Source organism: Neodiprion virginianus, chromosome 4 (assembly GCF_021901495.1).
Source record: "Neodiprion virginianus isolate iyNeoVirg1 chromosome 4, iyNeoVirg1.1, whole genome shotgun sequence".
In the NCBI taxonomy this organism is placed as follows: domain Eukaryota; kingdom Metazoa; phylum Arthropoda; class Insecta; order Hymenoptera; family Diprionidae; genus Neodiprion; species Neodiprion virginianus.
Window position 1 is genome coordinate 21,690,406 of NC_060880.1, and position 27,624 is coordinate 21,718,029.

At 37.9% G+C, this 27,624-nt stretch overlaps 1 protein-coding gene across 4 annotated transcripts; it reads right to left on the bottom strand.

Moving 5' to 3' along the window:
* Positions 1–435: 435 nt before the first annotated feature.
* Positions 436–25,688, bottom strand: LOC124303077 (open rectifier potassium channel protein 1). 4 transcript variants are annotated; one of them, XR_006907828.1, is made up of 9 exons: positions 25,357–25,688; positions 17,654–18,246; positions 9,181–9,357; positions 7,334–7,708; positions 6,770–7,032; positions 6,500–6,655; positions 5,012–6,232; positions 3,056–4,784; positions 436–449 (listed from the first exon to the last, which is right to left on the bottom strand). XR_006907828.1 is itself a non-coding variant. In XM_046759837.1 (8 exons), the coding sequence occupies exons 2-8, from the start codon at positions 17,793–17,795 to the stop codon at positions 3,294–3,296; spliced, it is 3,825 nt and encodes a 1,274-aa protein (XP_046615793.1). In that variant the 5' UTR covers positions 17,796–18,246; positions 25,357–25,688; the 3' UTR covers positions 2,121–3,293. The 4 variants fall into 4 exon arrangements, 3 of the variants coding, with proteins under 3 accessions (XP_046615793.1, XP_046615794.1, XP_046615795.1); XM_046759837.1 differs by lacking the exon at positions 436–449 and having other exon boundaries at positions 2,121–4,784; XM_046759838.1 differs by lacking the exons at positions 436–449; positions 25,357–25,688 and adding an exon at positions 19,286–19,623 and having other exon boundaries at positions 2,121–4,784.
* Positions 25,689–27,624: the final 1,936 nt, after the last annotated feature.

Consider the following 27,624-nt stretch of genomic DNA (forward strand, 5'->3'; position numbering starts at 1 on the left):
AATGCATCAAAAGTTACAGCCCAAAAACCAGAACCTGAATTTTCGACATTTTTCAGCAGGTGCTCTTTTCCTCGTATCTTCTCTCCCGTTGATCCCACGCTCCTTTCGCTGCGTTTTCTGAGTTCCTGGGGGTCCGATTAGTCAGGAAAGGGTCGTACAAACCGAATCTGAGACCAAAAATTTTCGGTCGAAAAATGAAGAAAAAGTAAGGCTAAACCCTTTGCATTTTTGGCGAAAACTTTCGAGATTTTGAAAAGTGCTGGAATAAATTCTTTCATGCACTATTCCGACTTAATTTTGCGACAGAAATCGATTGGGCCCAGTCCCAATACGCTGCGATCAACGCATGATAAGTTACAGGCAAAAAACGAGAACCAGTGTTTTCGACATTTTTCAGCAAGTGCTTTTTTCTTCGTATTTTCTCACCTGTTGATCCGACGCTCTTTCCGCTGCGTTCTCTGAGTTCCTGGGGGTCCAATTAGTCAAGAAACGGTCGTTTAGATCGAATCTGAGACCAAAAATTATCGGCTCCAAAAATTTTTTTTTTTTTATTGTCGTTTATTAGAGAACTATAATCTGTTACATAAAGTGACAATGAATAGTTGTGATGTTCAACGGTATATTGTGGACAATGGTTTTGTCGTTAGCGGTTGTATCCAGCGATGCACACTGCACTATTTTTGCTTGTTCGATTTATTTTTTTCTCGCTTATTTATCGCTTGTCGCTCTATTTGTTTTGGCGTTTATTCGGCCCGAAATCTTTCTCGCAGGTCTAGTGGTTTGTGTTTCCTGAGTCTTCGCGAGATCGTTCTCCGGTCAAGGAGATTTGATGCCAGCAGGTTTGGGTGGTTGGCGAGTCGAGTTTCGTAGCCTGTGCATTGTTCGTTTGCCACTTTTCTTATGGTGTCTATACCATGATCCTTGTGCAGCCTGGCGTTGGTGACGTACCACGGGGCATTATTGATGGCGCGAAGAGTGCCAGCTTGGAATCGTTGTAGTATTTCAATGTTCGAATTACTTGCAGTTTCCCAAAATTGTATTCCGTAGGTCCATATAGGTTTGAGTATCGTTTTGTAGATTAGTAGTTTGTTGTGGAGAGATAATTTCGATCTCTTAAGATAGGGTAGGGTAGGGCGTAGGGCAGGGTAGGGCAGGGTAGGCAAATAAAATAAGTAGTAGTAATTAGTAGTAACACTATAGAGTAAGATTAAATTTGGGCGACGGGTTTTGAACCGTGGGACAGGAGTGGACTGACCGGCGCGGAATCCCTGCGTCAGCAAAGTCTTTTTGAAGATTTCCCCTTCGCCGCTGAAAAAAAAAAAAAAAGGGTTGGGTTGGGTTGGATTCCTTCCCTTACTCCTACTCCAACTCCTACTACTCCTAATCCTACTACTTCTACTCCTACTCTTACTTCTATTCCAACTCCTACCACTTCTACTCTTACTACTCCTACTCCTGATCCTACTCCTACTCCTACTTCTTTTCCTACTCCTACTGCTACTTCTACCTCTGATCCTACCCCTACTCCTACTCCTACTCCTACGGCGTCGCTCGTAGCGCTAGTTTTATCTGTTGCAATGTTTAATTAAAAAATGAGTATACCCATAAGTACACCTCTCTATACGTTCGCTCTCTATACGACAATTCGCTTTAACGCCCTTTTTACTTATGGCACTTTTTCGATCTACAACCCACATTGTTTCATTATACGGCCAGTAAAAAGTATTTTTAGTAAACTGTATCATTTTATAAAAAATTGGAATAAATCCATCTGAATTTGTGTGGGTTTGTGTAAAAATAATTGATTCGTTATACGGCTTTGCAAAAACTTACCTTCTATGTCAGAGGCTTATGTTCAATTCGCTGGCGAAGGATTTTCGTTCAAATCTTTCGTAATATATTCCCAGATTACTGACAGATTAAATTTAATGTTCACGTTATTAGACTTATTCACTTATGATTCGACAACATAACTGTTTTTAGTTTATTACAAATCCCCAAATGGACATTTGACTGTACTGAATAAATTTCGAACCATTCAATATTATGTACGTATATTCAATACAATGATATTTTGTGCAAGAGCAGCTGCTCGATTACCGAATAAACATCAGCATAGGTCAAGGAAATAAGATGATGGTTTCTTTGTTTTTATTGCAGAATTGTACTGGCCGTTCGGAGGGAATTAAGAGGACCTAATATTTTTGCCCTCTCTCCCTGCGCGATATTGAAATACATAATCACAGCGCCGATCACATACGCCCGTTTAATAATTAACGTACTCACAGTTATTAAATAACATTCTTATTTATAGACTTATTTTAGAATGGCATCTACTTATAAAATATTAGTGGAATCGATCCTGCCGCATCCTTGTCTGACGAATAAATAATATATTTTTTCTAATTAATCATTAGCACTCTTGTACCTTTTCATCTCATATTCTGGCCGTAATCTTGGTAAGAAACTATAATACTGACGGTAAAAGACCTCTGTGACAGAACATTTTTTTGCAGCGTACCATCAATATTGCTGAATCTATGATTTTCAAGGAGGCACCCTCATTTTTATTTCAATGCCACAGCTTTTTGCTAAATTCAATTCTTAACACAAGAGGCCTCATTTTTTTTACCTTGATATGCTAATTATTAATTTGAAATTCATTGCTTCTAGTGACAAAATAAGTTAAATGTATGGACCTTGAACTGGCGTTTGGCAAAAGATACATGTAGGTACAGTATACACATAGGTATATACGTATATCTTTTTCAACTGAAGAAATTAAATGTCAAAAGCTAAACGCAAACTACAACATGCCTTAGTTATTGTACTATGCACTTTTAATTTGCTAATTACGTGTTTGCCCCTTTTGTTCCCATAGAATCACTCGAAAATTAACGCTGACTCATTTACGTAAGCTTTTACGTAAACAGTTTTATATCTCGCATTAACCTCACCCATGGCGTATAGTCTTATGAGGAATTCACTCATGTACATACAGTACGTAATATACAATGGTATAACCGGTACACCCTTTGTTAATAGCACATGAAACATCTCGACGAAATAACCCGATATGACAATGAACACTTCTGGGTACTTCTTATTTTTTACCTTTGAGAAATTGTGAAAGTCGTAAAACCGTCTTCGAATCAGTCCCGTTGCACAGTACATACATTTCATTCAACACGCCCTCCATACTTTTACCGAGTTTTTCAGGTACGTGAAATTAAGGTATTTTAGATCAAAGAGTTAACAATTTCCTTCAAAATCAGTGAACCACCGAACCGCTTCTAAGTATTTTTACTCTTTACGGAAGACTGCGTGGATTCTAATTTCTCAGACGCTGAAACGGGGGGGGAGTGACGATGACTATCTTTTACGCTCGTCGATGGTTCGCTGGAGTCAAGAGACCTATCTCGCGGTTTTTCCATCTTGCACTTCACCGTTGCTTGGTACTGTTCGAAAGGGTTCGTTGCCGGTTTTTCAATCGTCAACTCGACCAACGGTTTGTAAGATTCTATTGAAACCCTCGGCTTATTTGACGCGGCCGATTTGGATGTCGAATTCTTTCTGCTTTCAGACAGAGATGCAGAATTGAGGCTTCGTTGAGACATCGTTGAAGTCTTTCTGCTTGCAGATTTTTCTGCATCACTCGAAGCGTCCGCTGATGCGGTACTTTTTTCCGATATAACAGAAATCTTCCTCGCTGCATGCATATCGTAATCCGGTATCGATTCACTCGCAGATAATCTGTGACTGTGTGCAGCCATCATCGCCGCAGTCAAGGGGGAATCGACTCTGACTTCCGTCAGCGAATCCGGTTTGAATACATACTGTTCTACTGACGGCTGAAGAGATTTGCTCGATGGTTGGTCAATCAAAACTGAATGTAATTCCAAAGAACTATAGCGGTCGGTGGCAGAAGACTTTTTTGGATCATCTATTTTAATGGCCGTCGAGATTTGCCCAGATCCTTCTGGCGCTTCCGATAATTGTTCTACACGGCAGTAGGGATTGAATGGGTTAGAATTCTGCGATGCCAGCTGTGCCGCGTTGACTTCTGGAGAAACTCTTTGTACGCTTGCGTTCAAACGCGTTGAACCTACGCCAGAAGGTTTCAAAGCACCCTGGTCTTGTCTTACCAGTCCTTGTCCATGCAACGCTTGCGCAGGCTGCAAAGATCGTGAAAGTATTTCTGTTTTATCATGTTTCGAGCTCTGTCCGCTTGATAAGTGATCAGTAAAGCCTGCACTACTCTGTCTAGCATAACGAGATGATCTTGATGGAAATACGCTAGATACCAGAGTGTTCACTGCTTTGCCTAGTGCTTGTGAGTTTGCCTTGTCGATGTTGTCCGTCAGCGATGAGCGACTTGAAGTCAGGCTTGGTGAGTTCAAATTGGTATTAGGCAAAGCCAACGGGCTCGTCTGACCGACAGGCCGTTCATTTCTGATAGAGTTGACGTCCCCTAAACTAAACGCTCTTTCACGTCGTTGGAGGTTCAGCTCGCTGATTTGGCGTTGTAGCATTCCACCCTTCCATCTCGGTATCGGTCTGCCCATTTGGGATGTTTTCGGCGAGGCAGGAGCTGGCGGAACTCCAATTTGGGCTGGGCGAAGAGAAAAGCGACGAGGTTTGGCACGAGTAGGAATCGAAATGCCATCCTGGGCTGGGCCGACTTCTGCCGGAACCAAGGGTTCCTTCGGACATTCGAATATGAACGGATCGGCCGAGTATGGTGGAGGATTTTGTCGCTCTCGTATATGAAGTGGGACAAGGTCCTGCAAGAATAACAGCACACGATATATTAGCCATACAAAATGGTTGATTTCACCCAAATAAGATGAGAAACTAATTTCGTTTGATTCAGCAAATTTTTTCTCTCAGTATATTCTGTTCTTCCTTATCAAACTATTTGCTGCCAAGTTTCGCATGCCAAATTCGAGATTCCATTGAAATCTCGGTACCCTTATAATCCGAAATGAAGTTATTGCTAATTCAAACTTACCGGAGTGTAAGGTGGTGTATTGTGTGGCGAAGTCCTTGCATTTGTGAATTCTGATTTCAAAGAAAATCTTCTGGGCACCGACCCGGGTATCATGCTACCTTTGCGTCCGTAGCTTTGCGTGGACGTAACTGTGCTTTCTTCTGGTCTTAGAGAGAATCGCCGGGATCCAGCACCGGGTAGGAAGCTGGCTTTACGACGAAGGCCGGGGGTCGACATGATAGAATCATCAACCGGTCTTAGAGAAAATCTCCTTTCAGCCATTTGACCCGCTGTAACTGTACTCTGTGTACTTTGGCTCTGCGGTATCAAGTGTGAAGGAGGTGAGAAGAGAGCTAAAAGACTAGGAAGCTTTGGTGGAGTCAGACTTGCAGTGCCTAATTTTCGCTGAGGTCTTGAAACAAATTCGTCGGGAACGGCGCCCACTCGTGAGTGCAAAGCAGTTAGGGCACGCAAGAAATCAGCCAAAGACGTTTCCTCGAGCAAATTCCCTTCTGGACTATCCGGCAGGTTTCCACCTGTGTGTGTGAAATAATGCGGAGCAGCGGACTGTCTACGGTCCGGTTGTGCCATAGGGCGCATACTCCCAGTGTGGGAAAGGTAATTCTCTTTCAGCTGGTCGGCCACATCGGAACCTGGGAAGGACTCCCGCCGTGACACTTCGCCGGAGTTCTTCTTGCTCGAGAATGGGTTGAACCACCTAGGACGTATGGTCTTTGGCACCGATGACAGAGAGAAGGAAGGCAGACGGGACTTGGAACCCTTCATAGGAGTAGAATTTCCACTTTTTTGCCGCGCTTTCATCAGTTCCTGAATCTTACTCGACGCCGCCGGCCCGGACCAGGTCCATTCGGTATTCTGCTCATGATCACCATAACCGTTGTCATCCTTCCGTAGCCTGATCTCACTCGCTGCTCTCATCCGAGGTTGAGAAGGTTTCACTTTCTCACCGCCAATTCTCCACCCGGAACCTGCCCAAGATTTTTCGCTTGCCAAAATGTCTTTGTCGCTAAAGCCATCGACTCCCTTCAGCTCTGGCTGGTTGGTCTCTTCATCGGATATATCGAATTGTTCCGGAGGAGCCGGAATGGAGCCCAAGGCAGTCACAAGACGAGCCAGCAGTTCAGCTGGCTGGACCATCGCATGAGAAGCAAATGTCGCGTTCTTGTCTATCCTCTCGAGATCACTTTCTGACAGTACGCGATTTACGGCCTCATATTGAATCTGAAACAAGATGCAGTCATCTATGGGTATTCATTTTCATTCCAGGTTTATTCACGGGCCGCATTTTCATCACTTTGGGTTAACTTCTGGACAATTGAGATCTTGTACGAGACTGTTTACCGACTGTTCGGAAAATGAGTATACACATAGAACAGCTTTAACGAGAAGACATCGCAATACCGTCGAAATTTGTAACCAAAATCAGAGACGTTGCTGTGGAAAAGTGAGGTCAAATTTGATGGAAAACTGCTCTCGTGTAACACTTACAGTTTGCGCAGCTTCACTGTTAGCACGTCGTCTTGGATGAACTGGAACATCCACTTCTCGGCCACCATACACCAATTCACGAAGATCCGGGAAACTGTGACTTCGAGCGAATTTATACTCCGGAAGTTCACTTTGGTACTCATCTCGATACACGGGCTAAAAAAAGATTGGGACATTTTCAGAACCCATTCGCATTTCAAACGGAAAATATTGCTCACTTATTGTTAGTATAGGTAAATGTATAAGTAAGTTCCCATTCTTGTTCCTTACCTTGAGTTTCATCATGTAGATCTCGTTAAAGACTCTCCTTAAGTAATTGACATCCTTGTTGACCTCGTTCCAAATCTTGCTCTGTGTATGTTTCAAGTTCATAGCTAGCTTATGCTCTATCCTGGTAATCCTCTTACTTCGCATACCTCGTGATATAAAGCTCATAATCATGACCAAGTATCCCAATCCAAAGGATATCCAAATTATAAGAAAGGCCTTATAGAACATCCAGAAAATACCACTTCCCTTGGTGTTGTCCTGTCCTGTAATTAATTGCGGCCACGATTGATTTTACTATTAGTGATATTGTACACGTCTGTGATATGATTGTTAAAAATTTACAAATTTTTGATATTCGAAATTCTTACGGTTCCTCCCTGTCATTTTAACAACTTCGAGTAACGAAATTATATATTTTGTCACCCTCCACTCACCTCCAATCCTCTTAAAGCAGGCATGTTGAAAATTTTAAATTTCAGTTTATTGTTGAATTACACTTTATCCCTGTTACGATCTCTACCATAGTACATATCATAAGAAACTTGAATTCTAAAATCTAATTACCTGCAACGTAATCGCCAAAACCAATGGTGCTGAGGGTCACAAAAGCATAGTAGACTGATTCGTCGTATTTCCAACCCTCCCAGTACGAAAACAAAAATGATGGAAAGAATATGAACATGACGAATCCCGGTACCAGATACATTAGAATCTGAGCCATCAAACCAGCCCGTCCTGTTTCCAGAGGAATCCGTCTTTTCTGAGAATCGGAGGGCCCATTTTTATACGATTTGTACTTCTGGTGCGCTCGAATAAACACGTTGCCAAAGTAATCGCCAAGTTGAGTTAGCAGAATACCATTCATTGGAATGCCGATGAGGGCGTAAAAAATCATCAAAATTCGTCCTAGCATATTCGTTGGTGCCAGATTTCCGTACCCTACAAACAGAGGCGTAACGTATGTTTGCTATGACATGAGTTATAGGTTAACTTAAGGAGTTATATCTGGTTCACAATGTAATTATACGGCCAGATGTTTGAGAGACCAGTGAGTGTCAATAGAACTATCTGACAACGTAGTGTTATCACGGCAATTCGATAAACTTTTGAAGTGTTATTAGATCCAAGTCAAGATTTATCAGACGGGACATCTCATTGTTTATTATTGACTGTGCAGGTCAAAGTAAATTTGGTCATTGATATAGTTTCAAGGTAGGTGATTCGTCGGAAACCTTCGTTTGATATAAAAACCACGCAATTCCGGGAGCAAATGAAGTACTGTTCAAATAAACAATATACGAAATGTTGGTTCATCATTGATACTAAATTATGAACTTTGCTCGAAGTTAAGTTATTTTGAAAATGTGTTTGCCAATAGGTTTCTACAAGCAGCGTCGTTTGTACTTTGACACTTCTTCACTTCAATTGCATCTGAGCATCGGTAACATTTATTGCTGTCTATTTAACCTGCATAGCAGACGAAACTGGTGGCCCTGAATCGCTCGCAGTCCATGTTTGGAGGTGTATAAGAATCCTACTTTTTAAAGTGGTATTCTATCTCTTTCTGTTCTATTTTGTGACTTTCAAGTTTATTTCTGTTTAAACAGATCAATTAACTAAAATGAGATGGTATAAAAATGACGATAGATACCCAGACATCGTAATAACTTCGACAATTGTTGACAATAGCGAGCCGCTAAAAGCGCTAAAATTTTATACTTAGTATTTCGCACCGATAAATCTGAAGACCACGTTCAAATTCTGACCAGATCTACTAATGATCGCTGTACACATTACATACGATCTGCAAACAACCAACGGCTCTTTTAATGGGATCAGAGCCTTGAGTCGAACGATTATAAACGACGTTGGAATTCATTTACTCATATAACATGCTAATTCTGTAAGTCAACTGAGCAAAACTAAATTGCACTTGCCATGTATATATAATTACCGCGCCATTATTGATTTATGAGTGATTCTCCCGAAGTAATCATTTTAACCGAAATTGCCTTACATTTTTCAAATTCCAATGATTCCATTGATTTTTTATGGAAAATGTTAATTATTAAAATTTTCGCACATTCATCAAAACAGATTTTTCATCTTTAATCGCACTGAGCGTTTTTTGTTTTTTTCTCAGTGTCCAAGAAAATCATGGACCATTAAAATGGAAAAATAGCTTGGACACGGACTAATCATTTTCAATTAACTTCGAGTCAAAATAATTAATTTTTGTTCAATACATTTTTCGCTCTGAAAATGACTACTTCAGAAGAATGACTTTTATATATCTAATAAGAATATATTCATTCCAAACTGTTTAGTATGTTTTTCTTTTCTTTCCGCCTGACTACTTGCAATGAAGCTGCGAATTTTCAATACAATGATATTTCATTCTCTCTACTTACCAATAGTACTGACGACGGTGTATGCAAAGTAAAAACTGTTGTAAAAGTCCCATTTATACTGATCGACTTCGCCCTCCGTGTAGTTGGAAACTGGCTTCCCGCAGTAGGCGGTGAGTTTCTCGAAAATTTCATTCTGATCGTGTTCCTCGTTCGGCACGTAGTGCTCGTGGAGAAGTGCTGTGAAAAGAATCGGTAACCATATTGCAAACAGTATTGACAAACCAATTGGCATTTGCCGATCATGAACTCCTTCTAATTCGTACCGGTCGGATCGTTCAACTTGCCACGAGGTGACCTCGTGCTGTCAAAAATTTTGAACAGTGTAAGCAATTAGCATCACCACAAACAGTGTCACAAGTCTTCGCAATTGATGAATGAAATTCTTTCCATTTATTCTCATATTACGAACAATTATTAAACACCTTTTGTGTTATTGAGATATTTCAGTTACGTCGACAGAATAGGTGGTTTGGTATTTTAAGTCTCGCTAAATTGTGCGAAACTCATTGTATGTTTATTTATAGCTGTAAATGCGTAATATAAATATATAGATTCATGTGTCATTCAATGTCTGCCTTGAAGATTGAAATGGTTATAGTTTGGTGCAAATATCCATGAAAATAAACCTTGATACCATAAAGAGTTTTACGTGCTTTGAAAATGTCAATGTTCTGTTTCGAATGACAGTACACTTATTTTCAGAACTCTTATGTTTGCTTGGTGCAATATTCTGCTCACATGTTAAACACGTTTTCGCAATTAGAATTTTCTAACATTTAAGTCAAATTCTAAGTTATCGTGTTACAATGGTCACATTGAAATCTAGGATCATAAGTTTCCTCAAATAAAACATCAGCGATCCTAAACCCCTTCAACCAAATCGTCTAGAATAAAACTTGTCTTTCTTAATTCACTCGTCCAGAAACGATTGCAATGGAAACGCAATACGAAGCTGCATCATCAACGAATCACCAGGCAGTCGGCTCAATTACCGAACGACAATCGCCTGAAGCGGTTTGATAAGAAGAGATATGATCGCTAACAATCGTATTTAATTTAACAGGTCTTATTATACGTGCACAATGATGCTTCGGAACTGTTGGCTCAAAGGAATACTTGAAAATTATAACAGCTGGCTTTTATTTCTTTACAACCTGTTGCGTCACATCAATTTTAAGAATTCTCTTGTACGTCAAACGAACGACATCGAAAATAGATATCGCATCAACATACATATGAGTTTAACGTTCTTTGTGTACAACTGAATCACATTTTGGCTATTGTATTCTGTGTACTAACTCACGTCAAACTTTAGAATACAATTGTATCAATTAGTGACCTAGTAATCATATACGTTGATTAAGTTATGACCCAGCTAAATTATTGCACCTCTTTTGTAACGTACAAACCAATACAAATTTGATAATAAATGCAAGCGCGCCGAAAAATGTTTTAGGATTTAGACTCTAAACTGCAGCTCATAAAAACGATGATAATCTCACGAACACGAGCGAAAATAAAACATGTATTATTTACCAAAAATATAACACTACGTAGAAAGAACAAGTCAAATCTCTTTTACTGCGATTCGATTCTGGAGATGTCGAAACTTATGATGAAAGTACCAAAGGTCGTCGCTCAATGTCAATTCTTTGTTGAAAAAACAAATTTTCGTTTCATTTTCAAGTCATCTTTTGTTTTCCAATGATTATAAAAATAAGGCTAATCTCTTTTTCGTTTCAACGGCGTAGGAGTTGTTTAGAGTAAATTTCTTTGTATCACGATGAAAACTTCGCAGTCTTGGAGATAAAACTGTGAAATAAAAACGGAGACACAGATCAAAAAATGTCGACGGTTCTATAATGAAATTGAGAAACTTACGTTAAAAAAAGTCCAACGCAATAAGGTTTTCATTCCCAGTGTTGACTGATTCACCTAACGCGATGAATTACCTTTGCACTATATAATACAAACAAAAGTAAACAAAAATCCGCACAACTAATTACGTTAGCGGTTATCTCCTTAAGCGGTATTAAATTGAGCTCATTTTCAAGCTCATTACTATGTAGAATATTTTTTCCGCTTTACTTATCTCCAGTTTCGTACGGTAGTCAAATCGACGTAGTACCCCAAGATAGTTAATTACGTTACTCGTCACGGATGGTCGACAATGACGTTTATCTTACGCACGAGAATTATCCAGAAACAGAGTTCAACCGAACAATTCATACGACACATGTCGTTTCTCGGCGATAAATTGCTTGTAATTGTTTATCGGGGTTCGTTGTAAGACCGAAAAAAAAATACGTTCAAGGAATTGAAGCACAGCTCAAAATAACAATCTACTTCACAATGCCCGCGTGAAAATTACGACTAAATCTGACATGAATCACGATGGTATGCCTACTAGGTGCATGGTTCCTTTGGATATGCGTCGTTCCGTAAAGGTAAGGTCATCGTGCGCTGAAACCTTCTGTATTCAACCGCACAATGCGAATCATTACGGTCCCGCGATATAATTGAGCAAATGAACAATTATATGACTGGTAAATATCAACTGATAAGATAATAGGAAGTAAGTGACCTACTGCGGATAGCCCTATTAAACAAGATAAAGTATCCTCCGCAGATTAAGAGACAATTGATTATGCGCAAGACTCAAATGTACGAATGATTAAAAAATTACGTACGGTATGCGAATTCCTTTCCGCGATGTTGTATGATCACAAATAAAAGCTGATAGCGAGATCAAAAACGAATTCAAAAACGTGCAAGTATCGTGAACTTTTCGAATTTTTTTTACCTCTTTTCGTCTTTTTCACTTACGTTAACTTCTGTACTTCTACATTGTCCCTTACTCTCGCTAAAAAGTTTGTGATCATAATTCATGATCCAAACAAAAATTATGTAGAATATTATATACGTTCAAACTCGTACACACTTTGTATCCACAAGAAAATTTTTCAACAAGAGTGAGGGTTAATAGACACGTGCAGAAGCTCGGGTGAAGAGAAGAAGACTGAAAAAATATGACGATGGTAATGATTTTAGATAGCGAACACGTACTTTGGACATGTCAGCATCGTTTTTCTCCCTTGCAACCCTACAGGTTTTCTATAAAACTTTTTCACGTGTCTATTTTTGTTTTAAAAAATATTCGCCCAGGTCGATTAGAACTGACTACCCTGTATAATGGTATTCTACGTAGTTGAAAGATAATTGTACGTAATCAAGGTCCAGATTTTGCTACACATCTGACGTGCCGATAATTAGGTATGTTTCGATAAACAGCTAGATGGATATCAGATGTAAGAATGATATGCACATAATCGGCAATAAATTAAATCACCGTCTGATATCAATTAAGATAAATAGTGTCCATCATAAATGAAATCATACAGAAACCTCTTACAAGATATCCATCGAGCGAGTGGAGAAACGTCTGTTCTTTAGGAATGAAGGAATACAAGCAAACAATTTTTTTTAGCTTTTTATCTACCGTAACAAGTATCGGAAAATTTTATACAAAAAAAACTACCAATTTCTCTACGATTCATACAGAAGCAACGAATTCTGAAGCTAGTTCCAATCAGTGATCTGTGTCTTAACCGCATATTCTTCATCAGATTGGCTGTAACCACGGCGTGGTTAACACTGATGATAAAACGTGGGATTATACAAGCGTGTTGATACATCACACAACTACTCTAACCGTAAACTCTATAGTCGTTCGATCTCCTTGACGATCTCCTTTAAGGTCTTTTATACCAAGAAGGATAGCCAAATAGACACGATAATCTAATAGTCGCAGAAATTGTAACGTGCCTAGTTTCTGAACCTACCATGTAGCTTGTATTCTGACCATATACCATTACACAGAAGTCAAACACCCCAGTCAACGTCTGGATATTATTTCTCACAATTTACACCGCCTACACGGTTTGCGGCGTCTAGCTGCACGTATGATTAGATACGTCGTTGCAGGTTAGATGTAAAGTTGAGACGTATGCAACGGTTGGTATCAAGCTAATCCCGCTCTACGATAATCGCATTGTAACGAAACGAAACACTGTATGAAATTTCGGCAAAATCTGTTTATCACGTCCCCTACTTATCACCATTATAAACAAAATGCTCTTTTACAACCGGATTTTGGCGAAATTAATATTCAACTCCAGCTACGCAGCGTTACTGTATCTTTCACAGAAATGATAAATAAAGATACGTGAGAAAGGCTGATGAATATTACGTTTTATGGATGCAATAATATTACACTAGAAAAAGTAGGGATACCCTTTAATTTGGCGTATAAAAATCGCTTTATCGTATCACTGTTCCTATATCTTCCCGAAAAGCATGAGTTATAAACTTGTTTATTTTTGTTAAAATACTCTTTCAGATCGTGCATGAATCGTCTGACGATGATCGCTGCTTGTCAAGCCAAATAAAAAAAAGAAATCAAAAAAATTCACCACTTTTCTGGGCATTCATAAATTTTGATTTTTTTTCAGTCATTAGAATAAAAACATTGACAACATTCTGCAAAGTATAAAAGTGTTGAAAGTATGAAAAATCTATCCATCAAATTAATACCTTCGTCGCTTGGGATTGGTGCGTGTTTGTAAGAACTGTTCAAGCAGTCGGATATTCTAATGAAATCGGGACCATAAATTTCACCGTAAGTACAATGATAGATTAGCACGAATTCCATACCGACTTTCTAACCTACCTTCAACCCCTTGCATTTTTCTTAGTGTTACGAATTATTCGCTCGTGGCCACAGCCACCAAAGAATGCTAGTCCTGGACCCATTTAATGCAAGTCACAATCATTTGCGTTGGAGTTTTGTGTCGCTGTGTCTGTATGGGATGTTCGTTTTAGTTGTGCAAAGCAATTAACGATTTCGAATGAAGCCATAGGAAGCTAGGATGAAAAATATAACACATTTTAATATCCTTTGAATTATAACTGACCAAATGTGACCAAAAGTGCTCATCGACTATGAGACTACATTCATTTATGGCAACATTTTGAAATAATAAAAAACTAGTTGCAAAACCCTCGCTTGCTAAAACTCGCTAGGGGTCGGATGCCTAGTGTAACTGGTTTTTATGCTCGTGCGCTCGCATACTCGGTGTCAGTGTTTTACCAGATGACATAGTTGTAGGGGAGATTGGGGCACGATGGACTTCCCAAAAAATTCTGGTATTTGCTTCACAGTATACAGAATGAACACTATCTTTCTACATGTGACGCAAACCGAATCTGCCAGTATGATTTTTTCTATATAATACTACAAATCACGATTACACATGAATGTAAGTATAACGTATTGTGATTTTATGACAATAAATTTCGTCAAATAATACCACAGAACAACCAGCTAAGTGCTGACAGATTTGAAACACGACGCACAGCAATTTTAGCTCTAATTGAACGACGTTATTGTCATGTATTCCTATGCATACAATGCCAACCACTCACCAATTGCAATTTGTTGATGCTGGTCGTTCGGTTTTTTTCCGATTCAAAATGTTATCTGAAGCATGCATATTGGTTTGGTAGTACCAAACATGACGTTTCCAATAATCATACTTGTAAACTTGAAAATTAGTCCGGAAGGTCAAAAGTCATCAGGTCAAGGACCTGGACAGTCGGAACTACGGAGCGTTTATCCTGGAAGTCGAGTTGCACCAGGAAGCGGACCCGGAGCACAGGATCCAAGAGATAGAGAGAGAACCCGATACTCGAAATCTACGGAGCGCGATCTTCATACATCCGCTCTACTGCGCGGTTGTTTCCAGACTGAGGAATTTGGCTAGCTGATTTTGGTCGTTACCATTACTACGGATCGATGACGTCAAAAGAAAAAAAATTTTTTTTTGTGACGTCACTTTCTGACATCCGGATATTCAAACTTTGGTTTCGAACTTTAATACTATGTATGTCTATGTATGACTTTTGAAGTCTCGAAACACGTGGAAGGAGTTCGTTTGCTATCACGAACCTTGCGCCAAAGTGATCGGGATAAAATGTACCAATGTTTTCAAATTTTACAATCTTTGAGTTCTCTTACGGCTTTTCGAGTTCGTAGGGGATATTTCAGAAAAATGTTAATCTAGGTGTTTTTGCAAGAAAAACACAAAATATGAGGGTCCAGACCTGGTTGAGCTGATACGGAATGTGCGATATACAATTCAAAAATATGAGACATTCGAACTGAAGCATGAATATTGTTACTTCAACTAATGCATAGTTACTAATATCAGAAAATTATTTGCTTCAATCGAGGCGACAGTCCAAGAAATTATTGATTAAAATTCATAACTTTTTTTGCAGATCAGTTCCAGTCAAACATGTTGTTATTTCAGCTACAAAAATGTCAATACTTTGTTACAATCGACACTCTAATGTTAAAGGGATATTGTACTTCCGTAAAATACAAAAAATCCTGTTTCAGAATTCTTACAGTTTCCGAGCAATGAAATCTCTACAAACTTTGGTAAATGATAGGGCTTATGATTGCGTTTTTGAATTGTCTAAGAAACTCTCGGAAACTTGACTACAAAATATGAAAAGTATATCACTTACAGTTAGCTACGGTATAATCATAAGTGCTGTAACCATTTCCCAAAGTTTGAAAAGAAAAAAAGCACTACATGGGAAAAGCAAGCATTATAAAATACGATTTGCCATATTTGACAAAAGTCCGACATCCCCTTAACGCACTACTCCACGTATTGCACGGTGATTAAATTCTACGTGTGTGTCCGGTATAATGAATATTGAAATCAGAGATTGCACACACGCCCCTTACTCCGATGCGCAATATCGTCAACTGAAGACCCCGAAGCGGAAAAAAGATGTGAAGGTCCGCACTGATCAAAACCACCAGTGAAACGCCGAAGTCGTATAATTACAGTGACATGATAGAGTACGGAAAATATCAAGGTGTGAACGTTTTGTTTGGGAATCAACGTTATTCTGCGAAAACTCTGGTGGCCACGAGGCCATTGACCACAGTAAGTAATTTTGTGCGAAGACATGAGACAAGGTCGTACAGTGGCCAAGTGAAAACGCCGGCAATGATAATACGTGACTTTCCTGATCAAGATGTCGTGTTCCGGTTGCGCTTGACATTACGCTGCGATGACGATGAGTGAAAGACCTCATGATCGTTCGTCGGAATTGATGCTGTTTGTCATGCCGTAAGCGTCAATGATATGTCTACGTCCTCTAAAGATACTTGCGTTAATCGGTAAATCGTATTGTTAACGTATAAACTTAATTCATCTGCATTTACTGCAAACACGATAAATACATCTGACGAAGAATCTATGAGGAATCCTGAATCCTGGACGGAGAAGGAAATAAAACCGACAAATTCTCATGTTCGGGGTATGTAACCGAAGACTGTTCGTTTTATCTGCGAAATAGATTCGCAGCTGGTTTGTTAATTATTCTTTACGCCAATCGATGTTCGTCGTAATAATATGTAAAAGCGTACTTGCCAATTTCTTTTTTCCCGGGCACGATCGAATGTTTGTCATTTGTGTGTTAACAACTGTATCTATGAGTATTTTCGATCATGAAGTAACGAGCCAGAAAATGCCTGAACAATTGTTTTCTCACATTTCTCTGTGTGATAGGCTTGTGTCAAGATACAAGATATTGGTTATGTTTGGTACGTTGAACGTGTGACAATGACGGTAATTTACCATTGATAAGAATATTCAAAATGGAAAAAAATAGCCGTTTGATTCGACGGCATCGAGCCGAGCCACTCCTGCAGTGTTCGTTACGTTTAAAGTACCATTGTGCAGTTTGACAACTGTCCGGAAATTAGAGAAATACAGGTTTACTTTATCAGGAATACAATTGACCGTGATTAAGCATTGAGTATAAAAGTGAAGGTCAAATTCTCGACCTGCCAAACACGTGAACAATTATTGTTGGATGATTCAAGGTTCAATCCGCGACACTAGTTGTAAAAACAATTTCCCATGAAACAAAACGCAGTCCATACGTCCTTCCAAAAGTTTCAATACAACTTTTACAAACAAGTAGTTTTAATGTATAGAAATAAAAAAAAAATCCCAAGTTTTTCAATTTTATCAAAATTATTCGATGTGCAGTCTCACAGGAGAGTAGATGCCGCTATCTGACCGGATAAAATTTGCACCAATTCATGCACATAAAATTCTGATGCACAAACTGCACAATCGTGCAATCGTACACCTTGACATCCGTGTATCCAATTTTCGCAACAAGTGGACTCGCCACTCATGGTTATCGTGCCCGTAGCTATAGGTTACCTATTCCTTATTGCAGTTAATGCGTATAATGAGTATGTTCTCTGCTAATTGCGAAGACTCGAGACTTATGGAATTGCTCGCACTGTCGTATCGATGACGAAAAAAGCGAATATTCGAGATGAGCGCGATTTCAGTACAATCAAAAATGAAATACTCACCGTTGATTTGAATGCGACTCCTCCTGGCTTCTGTAACCTCTTCAACCTCCAGTGGGTGCTCAATGTGATAAAATATGAAAGCCCCCAGGAGCAAATAAGTCAAGAACAACATGAGCAGAACCAGCCATTGTCGTTTGGACATTTTCAGCAATGTTCCAAGTCTCACTCAGAATTTTCGTATGTTTTATTCGCAGGCACCTGTTCCTCGTCAATCTACCAAAAACTTTGACAGCTGAAATATCGTTCGCAAGAACCGACTTGAGGCTAATAAAAAGCTATCGTCACGAAACCATATTTCCACCACTCTTCCAGGCACTCGTCACTACAAATTTTTCCCTGGTTGTATTATATCTCAGCTTTTATTTTATACTTGTTTGAAAAGATATATTTTTTTCTTTCTTTCTTTTCTTTTTGTACTCTTTGAACAAGACTGATATCAATTATCTTCCGATCGTAATTGGCTCTGCAACCCTTATCGCGAAGATTGTATGGATTTATTGACAATCCGTTGGCAGTCAGTTCACCTGATGTCTCGAATTCACTGGAACCTGTACAGCACTTCACTTGATCAATCAGTTCTCTGGAAGAGGCAGCTGGAACAAAAGCAAAAGTACCTTGATTGGCGTCGAAAATTTTAAGAATTATACGTTTGATGAAATTTCAAACTTTATCTACGTCGTTAAAATTTCTTTTAATTGCGCACCAAAATATAAATCATCGATTTAAATTTTCCCTTCATATTCATTTGTTTGTCGTTGTTATTGCTTGTTATTTTATTCATTCATTCACTAAGACAACACGGATCTGCGATTGATCGCTTGACGAAAGCCCTTGCCTGACCAATTTCAATTTTGAGACTGAAATAATTTTGGTATGAAAATCAGAGGAAGATAAAGAAGGCGGCATTAGCGGGGGTGATCCTTGAGATCTTTTATCTCCAGACGTAATACGACAGTGCAAACAAAATAAATATATATATATATATAATGACAATACAAGAGCGTAAAGTGACCTGTTGTTAACTCTGAATATGGTGTCATAGACCATGCAGAGGTAAACTGGAAACACTGCAAGCCAATTTAAGCGAAGGCGAATTGCTGCGTTGCGGCTCAAAACTAGATTGCTTGCGTCCGCCCTCGAAGCGACGCTCTCAAACAATTTCGGACAACCTTTTACGGCCGTGTTTGAGAAATTAACATAATTCACTATGCCCTCGCCCTTGTTTTTTCAACGTCATTGCGGTACAGTTCACGTGCAGTAATGCTCGTGAAACGTGACGTTAACTCGACGAGAACGTGGCTTGAAAGAAATATAGAAGAAAAAAAAGAAGACAAATCGACGGTACGACAGAATCGTAATAGAAGCAATTTGTAGTTAGTCATTTGAAATGATAAACCCAGTCACCTCGATAATTGGTGCCTAGTTTTAATTGCACCTGGATCGCGATAACTTTGAACAGAAAGTTCGGGTCGTTTTTTCTTTCCTTTCTTTTTACTCTTACAGTGAAACGCATTTTTTTCACGCCTCAATCTAGTGATTGTTAAGTAACACGATCGCGCCTATTTTTAGTGAATTATTATTAATTTCAAACGAGTATCAAACTAATTGTATACATCGATAACAAGCACTTACTTTGATTGAAATAATTGGTTCGGAATAATTATTCGTATATTTGAATTCACGAAATTTTTCCAACTGCAGGTATTTAAATGAACAAACAAACAAAAATTGTCACTATACACACGCAACGACACATATAATTTAACAAACAACAAAGACTGTATTTCTGAGACAACTCGTAAACGGTCCTCTTATATTCAATTAACCATCCTCAGGCTGATAATACACGGGTGTACTTAAGCTGCTACTACGAATGTATCGCATCAACTATAATAAGGCAACTCTCGCGTTGTAGGCGCATTTATGTACATATATTTACACCGATAAATGTAATAAGAATTCTGAGAAGTTGCCTTTAAAATTCAGTGGCCGCGTGGCTTACGTAATACGTTTTTCCAACCGCAGAGGAAGCTTCCGGTTCGATGTAAAAAAACCGGAAAACGTGGTAAAGTTGGTTGAAACGTACGGATGAACAAGTGAGGTAGTTTATTTCTGGATGAACAAAACTAAAAAATTGAAGACCCGTTCAATTTTCCCGAAAAATACGATACACATGTTTTTTAGGAAGAATAATCTGAATTCAAAACTACGCGACGTGTCGTCCAATTTTTTAATAAAAAATATCAAATAAACAAAGAACATGACTAAGTATTTTTCTCAAATCTCGAAATTGGAAGACCTTAATACTTGTTGGTTTTATTATTGGTATTATTTATTAAGACATGCAAGTTTCCTTTCCTGGTAACACCATCACTCTGTGACGATATGAAATCCGTTCGACGTTTGTGAGAGTTGGGAAGATTATTATTACTCAGAATTAAAACCACCTCTGACGATAAATGCGTACTAGTTTGTATTTCCTACATGGAATTCCTACATTTTACGTCTCACTGACGACACTGTTGATCATTGGAATGCGTTACCACAATTTCTGTCGTGTTCACCTGTTTGCAAAGTTTGCATTTGATGCACATAAGCGACGATGTAACCTATGGCCCTGTCACGTTTATCCGACCTTCGAATATGGCAACAATGAGTCAGTAAATAGTCGAAGAAAAAGGATGATTAATGTTTTATTTTATCCTCGTAAACTTCCTCTTTTCAACACCATTTTTAATAATAGCTCCGCAGTTGGTGTAACCGATGTTTGCTGCAACGCGACCTGTTTACACAGGTTCACCTGTACACCGTATTCTATGTGAATAAGTCAACATGTAATGACTTATGGTTCGCAAGCATAATTAGGGGGAAGATATATCACAGAATTTTCCAGGATAATTCTTGTCTATATTCACGGTGATAATTCGCGTAACGTCAATTCGACACTTAACTTACAAGCTTAAACAAAACGCGTAATGGAGTTGCCCATTTTAAAATATATTGCACTTGACTCTCGATAAAAATAACTAACAGAAGTTGGTTGAAATTTTTGTGAAACAACGCAGAGCCCGATGACATTCCGATCGAAGTTAATTAAGGTTACTCTCGGACGCCTTATTGGATCAATCGGTGAAGATCATGGTCATGTTACTCGAAATCACTCAGTTATACTCAAAAGACAGTTTCCGAAATCAGTCATATAAAATCGTTAGTCAACTATGAACCAATCACGCCGATAATCTCAAATTGCTTTATGTAAATTAAAAATCGTCTACGACAGATATATTTCGTTCTACCTATCAGATTTAGTTTTCCTTCAAACTGACGGCACACTTCTATTTTGAAAATTATTCATTCGATTTGATCGGGTCAACTGCAGACAATTTGTTTGAAAAAATGTTTACTTTGGTCGGCCGGAAAAATAACGTTATCGGCCGACTCTGATTCAGAGTAGGTACATTGAATAAAACTAATTGTAAGTTCGTTAAAAATCAACAGGAATTCATTTGTTTCAGCTATAATATCTGATCTGATCGATTGTTTATAAAGTTAATGTCTCAGTATCGATATTATATTAGTAATGACGCTAAAAAAAAACTTTAATCACTCGGGTGGGGGTCAAAACTTGGAAGGGTCAATATTTCGAATGGCAGAAAGATGAATTGTTCGAAATCTTTCGTTATTTTATTTTCGCATGTTTGAAATTTCGATATGTCGGCCAGTCGAAATATTGACCCTTCCAAGTTTTGACCCAATAACTCGCGGATAATTCTGAAGGAAATGTTGAACTAGCTAGGTGTAGAGTTTGGAATTATCGCTTAAGAGGTTGGCTAATTACTTTATATGATCGCGGACAAGAAAATGACAGACAACAAAGCATTGATTCAAACGAATTAACGTGCGATGACTATAAAATTAGTTGACATCGGTGGATATATTGTAACACAAAACTGTATAAAATTTTCTGATAGCGGCATAATCAGTCGTTCGAAAATACATCGTGAAATCACGTGCTTTCTAATCAAGTAAAATCACTGCATGGAATGACACAAAATCAGTTAAGATCACTCTTGAGTTCCACGAAATCATGAACTAGAACACCAAAAATCGGAGTAAACTGATATAAATATTGTTTTTTGGAAGCCGAGACCGTCGTGTTTGTTCTCAGAAGGTTTTCAACCGGAGATAATCAGATCACTAATAAATGTAAAACAAATTGGTAATTCTAGATTACAAACATGACTCGCTCTGCTCGCGTTGCTGTAGCCAACTCTTTGTTACCACGCTAAAAAAAATACCGAAACGTACATCATCAGCGGTGCAGATTATCTGTAGACTGGAAAACTACTAAATGCTGGACATTTCACAGTAGAATGTTGAGTCGACAAAGGCTCTATAATTGAAAATCAATTAACCACGTGTTCCCTACATTTAACTGGTATAACAGCAACGCCAACGAGGCACCTGATATATCTCTTCATTGGTGAAATAGTTTTACATTTTCATCAAACTAGTATTTTTTATTTTGTATATCGACTAAAAAAGTTTTTTTTACCAATGGAACATTGCTTTTTACGGTAACGGAGAGTTAAGGCTTTAGAGTTAGCGCTGATTCAAGCCTTTAAATATACGTATAATATATAATAATATGCAGTCTTGTCATCTCATGATGAAACTATGTGTGACGTAATTATAAACGCCTGTAATGTCTTCGGGCGGAACTTTGGTTCAACACTAAGTTCAACCTATTGACGGAAAAAATCAGTATAGATAACTTTCAGTCTCGCTTCTTTGAAGCTCTGAAGTTTTCTTTTCATATCCTCATTGCGACTGTAGGTACACAGAAATTGTTTGCAACGATTCCCGGAGATTCCATAACGTGCGCTTCGCGGCAAAGTAAATAATGACTTTGATCGATGTAGATTATAATCGGATGTATGTGTTAACTGCGCCGCGAATTGATCGAAATCTATGTTAACAATTATGCATCAATTCTACGTGTAAGACTTTGTCTTCGTTAAGCAGTAAGTTTTATAAGTGCAGATCAAAATTCTGAAATTCCTTGATCCACATTTGCCTGACCCAAAAATTCCAAAATGCAAAACGACAGTCGACATTGATTTAAAGAAAAAACGCAGGAATTTCATTGTCGGAAATATCCATTGATTCTTTCGTGATTGCATAAAATGTGATGTAATAATAGAACTTCATTTATTCCACGTACTTCGGATAAATTAAACCCCAACTTAGAATAGACGAGGCCGTCCTCAAAAGTAATAATTGTTGAAAATCTCAAGGCAAGATTTGGTTATTATACCTATGATCACAATTTTTCAGACAATTCTACAAGACCTCATTTGCTTGTTTCATTCTCATAAACATTTTCATTCTCAAGCTAATTTATCATATGAATACCGAACGTCATTCCTGGCGTCTTAGAAGATTTTTAAAAAATTCGCGTGACCGACCTATACAAAGGCCATTTATTGTACCTTCCAGATTCATGACAATTACACTACCGACACTAAAGTTTATTCTTTATGCGTGAATGCGATGATAAATTATTTCACTCGGATTTCCGTTGCTGCCTTTGTGATCGAAAAAAAGAAAGTAAAGCCCGAAACGTAATTAATATCAATTCGATGAAAAGCCATCAGCAAATTAATGGCAAAAATTTGTATAGGTAAAGCAATTATACCGATATACCTACTTATGATGATAGTGTATGAAAATTGATTAGCTGAAGATAAGTCGAAATGAATAATAACAAATACTGCAATATTACATTACCAATCACCTATTGATAACATTTATATGGAACGCTCTCGTACCTCTTCGGTACACATCGCCAGTCCTATTAGATTAATTTACACGCCTAATTGTTTACTGAGCCAGCGTCCAGCGAGCCACGAACCAGTAGCCGAGTAACTCCATGCGTCAATCCAACCGACGGATGCAAATTTTTTCAGAATAACTCGAAAACGGTGTCGTCGCTGTAAATAAGCCTGGATTTAACATCATTGTCGACGATTTTTTAATTCGGAGGATAGATTTCTCGTCGACAGTTTCAATCGCTAAAAACGCTGTCGTGGTCTGAACAATAAAAATCTGTGCTCTCGTAGTCGAAAAAAGTTGTACCTTTCAAGAAAAAAAACCTTGAATTTACCAAATACGGCGATCCATTTTGCCTTAAAAAATGTTTCGGTAATACCAATAAATCTGATTTCACTCAATAACCCAAATTATTGTTCTGATCAATGTTTCGTTGAATAAAACGGGATTTCTTGCGATCGGAAATTTAATAAATTCAACGAAATCTTTTACGTCAACGTATATACATATATATATATATACATATATGTTCGAACGTGAACACGTGAAATAATTCATTCTTCATGAGTCATTCTTTAATTATCACGGATAGACGAAATGGATTCATTTGAATAAGAATTCACTTGGCCAGCATGAATTGAAGTCTTTAATACACAAGATGTCCGTAAATTGATATGGATGATTCGTGTCGTTGTTATATTTTTTGTCATTATTCCACGAGTAGCAAAGCATGAACGGATATGTACAATTTATTGTTATGGGCAGGCTTGAAAACTCCTCCAGTTGTAAATTATGCACCCAAATGAATCTTATTTGCCATTGCCAATATTCACGTACACAGATAAGAAAATAATGAATGAAAAGAAAAGTTCATCGCAAAGTTTACCAAATCACATCGAATTAGTGACTATGGCTTAATAAATTGCTTTAACTGACACGTTTATTCAGTGTTCATTTAAAATACACAATAAAACGTTTCGATCACGTACGTTTTATGAAATTTACGTAAATCGTACGCCTACGTGAAATGAATAGGAAACCGTAAAAAATGAGGCAAAATTATTACCCTATTGTTAGTTAAAAAAAAGAAAATAATTCTGCGTTCGTATTTGCACTTTAAAACGTACATACATGATTACATCGGTGCAGTGCTGTAAAGAATCGCAGGAGCATAGATATGCGTGGATGATCCAATTTTAATTGTAATAAATATCGGGTATTCAATACACGTTCCTTATATTCTTTTATGATGAAACAAGAACGAAAAACTTTGACTAATTATTGTGAGTATTTTTTTTTTTTTTGCTACATGTTTCGTTGCGTTGTTTCTTCTTAACTACGCTGCAATTTTCATGAGGTGCATTGCAAGCTATTAGAGACCGCTTTTGTTATAAATATATACGGTTGATTTACTATCAGTCTCGTGCTAAGTTGTCTGGGTCTAATGAGTACATATTTTACTCAGTAGATTATACGTAATTAGTGTTGTTTTGTTACGTTAATACAGTTTAACCGCATTTTATACCTCAACCATCCACCGAACTATAGGTATGTATCATAATGTAAATCTCTCTAGCCCCAAATTTTTACTCAATTATTTCAATGTCGAACTTTCGTCCGGTTCGTTTTAAACATGTTAAAGTTATTCGCTTTCAGTTCTGAGTATGAACAATCACTGCACGAATTAGTGAAACTTTATTAAAATTTCAGAAAAATCCACCAATATCCCAGGTAACATTTGTAAGGAGTAAACGTTTAGTCTGTTACTGCAGCACACGTCTAAAGTAAACTGAAATATCCGGTAGAAAGTATATCGACAAAAGTACTGAATATTGAAATATAAGAAAAAAATGAAAAATAAATTCGCTTACCTGTTTCACTCGCTTCTTGAATACAAATCACACAATTTCTTCGTTATGTACAATAAACAAAGGTAAACTTATTAATTATACGTTAACGTAAATAACTCGATCTCAGACAGCTCCAACTTTTCTGGAATGACCGATAAAAAAAAAGATCCTGATTAGTTTTCTCCTCGTGAATCTATGTCTTTGATATGCGTATGCTTCGAATAAGAAATTTTCAGGGACGAAAAAGAATAACAAACCGGCAGATTGTAATAATGATAAAATTTCGATCGAAACAGAAGAGAGATCGGTTGAAAAATCTTGGTAAAGCACTTGAGTAAACAATGAGGAATGAAAAAGAAAACATGTAAAAAAAAAAAAAAAAAAAAAAAAAAAACAAGCAACAAACAATCGCCGGTACGGCGTTTATTCGAGCTGCGCCGGAGCGAAGCGTCTCGACTGAACTTGTAACCGGCGAAAGACCTAGGAGGAAGGTCTTTTGCAATGGTGGGTGGGAGGATGAGGGACCGGAACAGTCCTATCACTCCCTCTCTGACTTCTCTCCACGATTCGTCGATTGGTTTGGTCGGAAAATTCTGATGGCAGAAGAGAAAAAAAAAAAAAAAAAAAAACAGTCCCGCTCAATGAACTTCGCGAAACGTAACGATTACAATTGGTATATTTCGACGCTTAAAAACACCAGGACACACAGAGATATCCCCGCGAACCTTATGACAGGTCGTATCCCAATATATACTCTCTACCGTGTCAAAGAGCACGGATATTCGTACTTGCCTCTCACTTATCGCCAATGAAATATAGGTATGCAACGTATAAAACGACGGCAAGACAGCTGTGGTGACAATCTTAACTTCTCGCTGAAGGATTTATCTGCATACATACCATTCGTCTTACGGAATGGAAAATATCGACACCGTTATTTTTTTTTATTTTTTTTTTTTTGGGGGGGGGGGGAGGCGATTTTTCAGTCTCCTCGTAAAAGTATTCCAGAGCAATATCGACTCTTGGTCTGTTTTAGGGCTGTTACGATACCGCGATTCACTTGTTGCTTTGCTATTTACATGTTCTTTATTAACTGAAAATGTTTATGTAATATACTCGTTTTTGATCTTATTATACTGCAGCCTGCCTGTAATTCGAAAAGGAAAGAATAACTGAGATCATTGTAGGGTTCGTATGATCCGTACGATCCGGAAAGATTGTTTTTTTTTTTGTTGTTTCTTATTTGCGAACGCGATACTTGACATTTTGCTGCAAATTCGATTTCACTCGATGTGCGAGACGAATATTGAAAAATAATGAATACATCAAGTATGTATGAAAGGATGCAGTGCACGTCTATAATAATATGCGTAGTTCGTATAGTTACATATTTCGTGATTAAAACTTGCGCTGGCATAAATGACGTCATATGCTATTCCTTTCTCTCTTCATCGCACAATGAGTCGACGCAATTAAAATATTCAAGCGTGGAGTGACCTGATCTAGCAAACTGAATTCTGGGTTGCATTATGTAGTCGTGTGATCGTGAGGCGCAGTGCGTTGCCACGAGATAAAACATTTAAAATTATTCGTATTGAGACAGTTTCTTGCATACAATTCATATTGATAAACGCTGTAAAAAGATGTTGGAATAACAATTGAGTAATTAAAGGTCATCGGGTGTTATTAATTGCACAGATGAGGTAATGAAATTTGATTTTGTTCGGGTAAGTAATCGACATTAATTGCTGATTCACTTTTATTCGATGTAGAGTGAAACTTATGCAGTGACTCCTGATGATGATTTCTTTCATTATGAACGTAAATTTTCAACATCGACCATGCATATGTCACAAAGTCTGAATACTATCGGTTGACCTATTAAATATTCCAATTAATCATTATTATTTCCCAAATCGTATTCCGGCAATTGTAAAAAAGTCTCACAATCAATCGATGTTTTTTTTTTTTCTCACTGTCTGATAAACGTTTCGTTTCTTATTTCTGTAAAGAAGATGACCAGAAAAATGTACGCAGGAATTACAGAAATGCACATTTTTCCTATGTCTTTAATTATATCTGTTTAAAAAAAATATACTCTTTTCAGGTTTATCGGAAATAAAATTTGTACATTTCGGGTCCTTACGAGAAGTATAATTCTTCGCAGATCGTACTAAGTATAGATTGTAGAATTTACCATTGGTATATGTTTCTGGGTATTTTGAACTTCGTTGAGCCTATAGAAGATAGACTGCATACCTTTCATTACTATCCGATAAAAGAATTCCG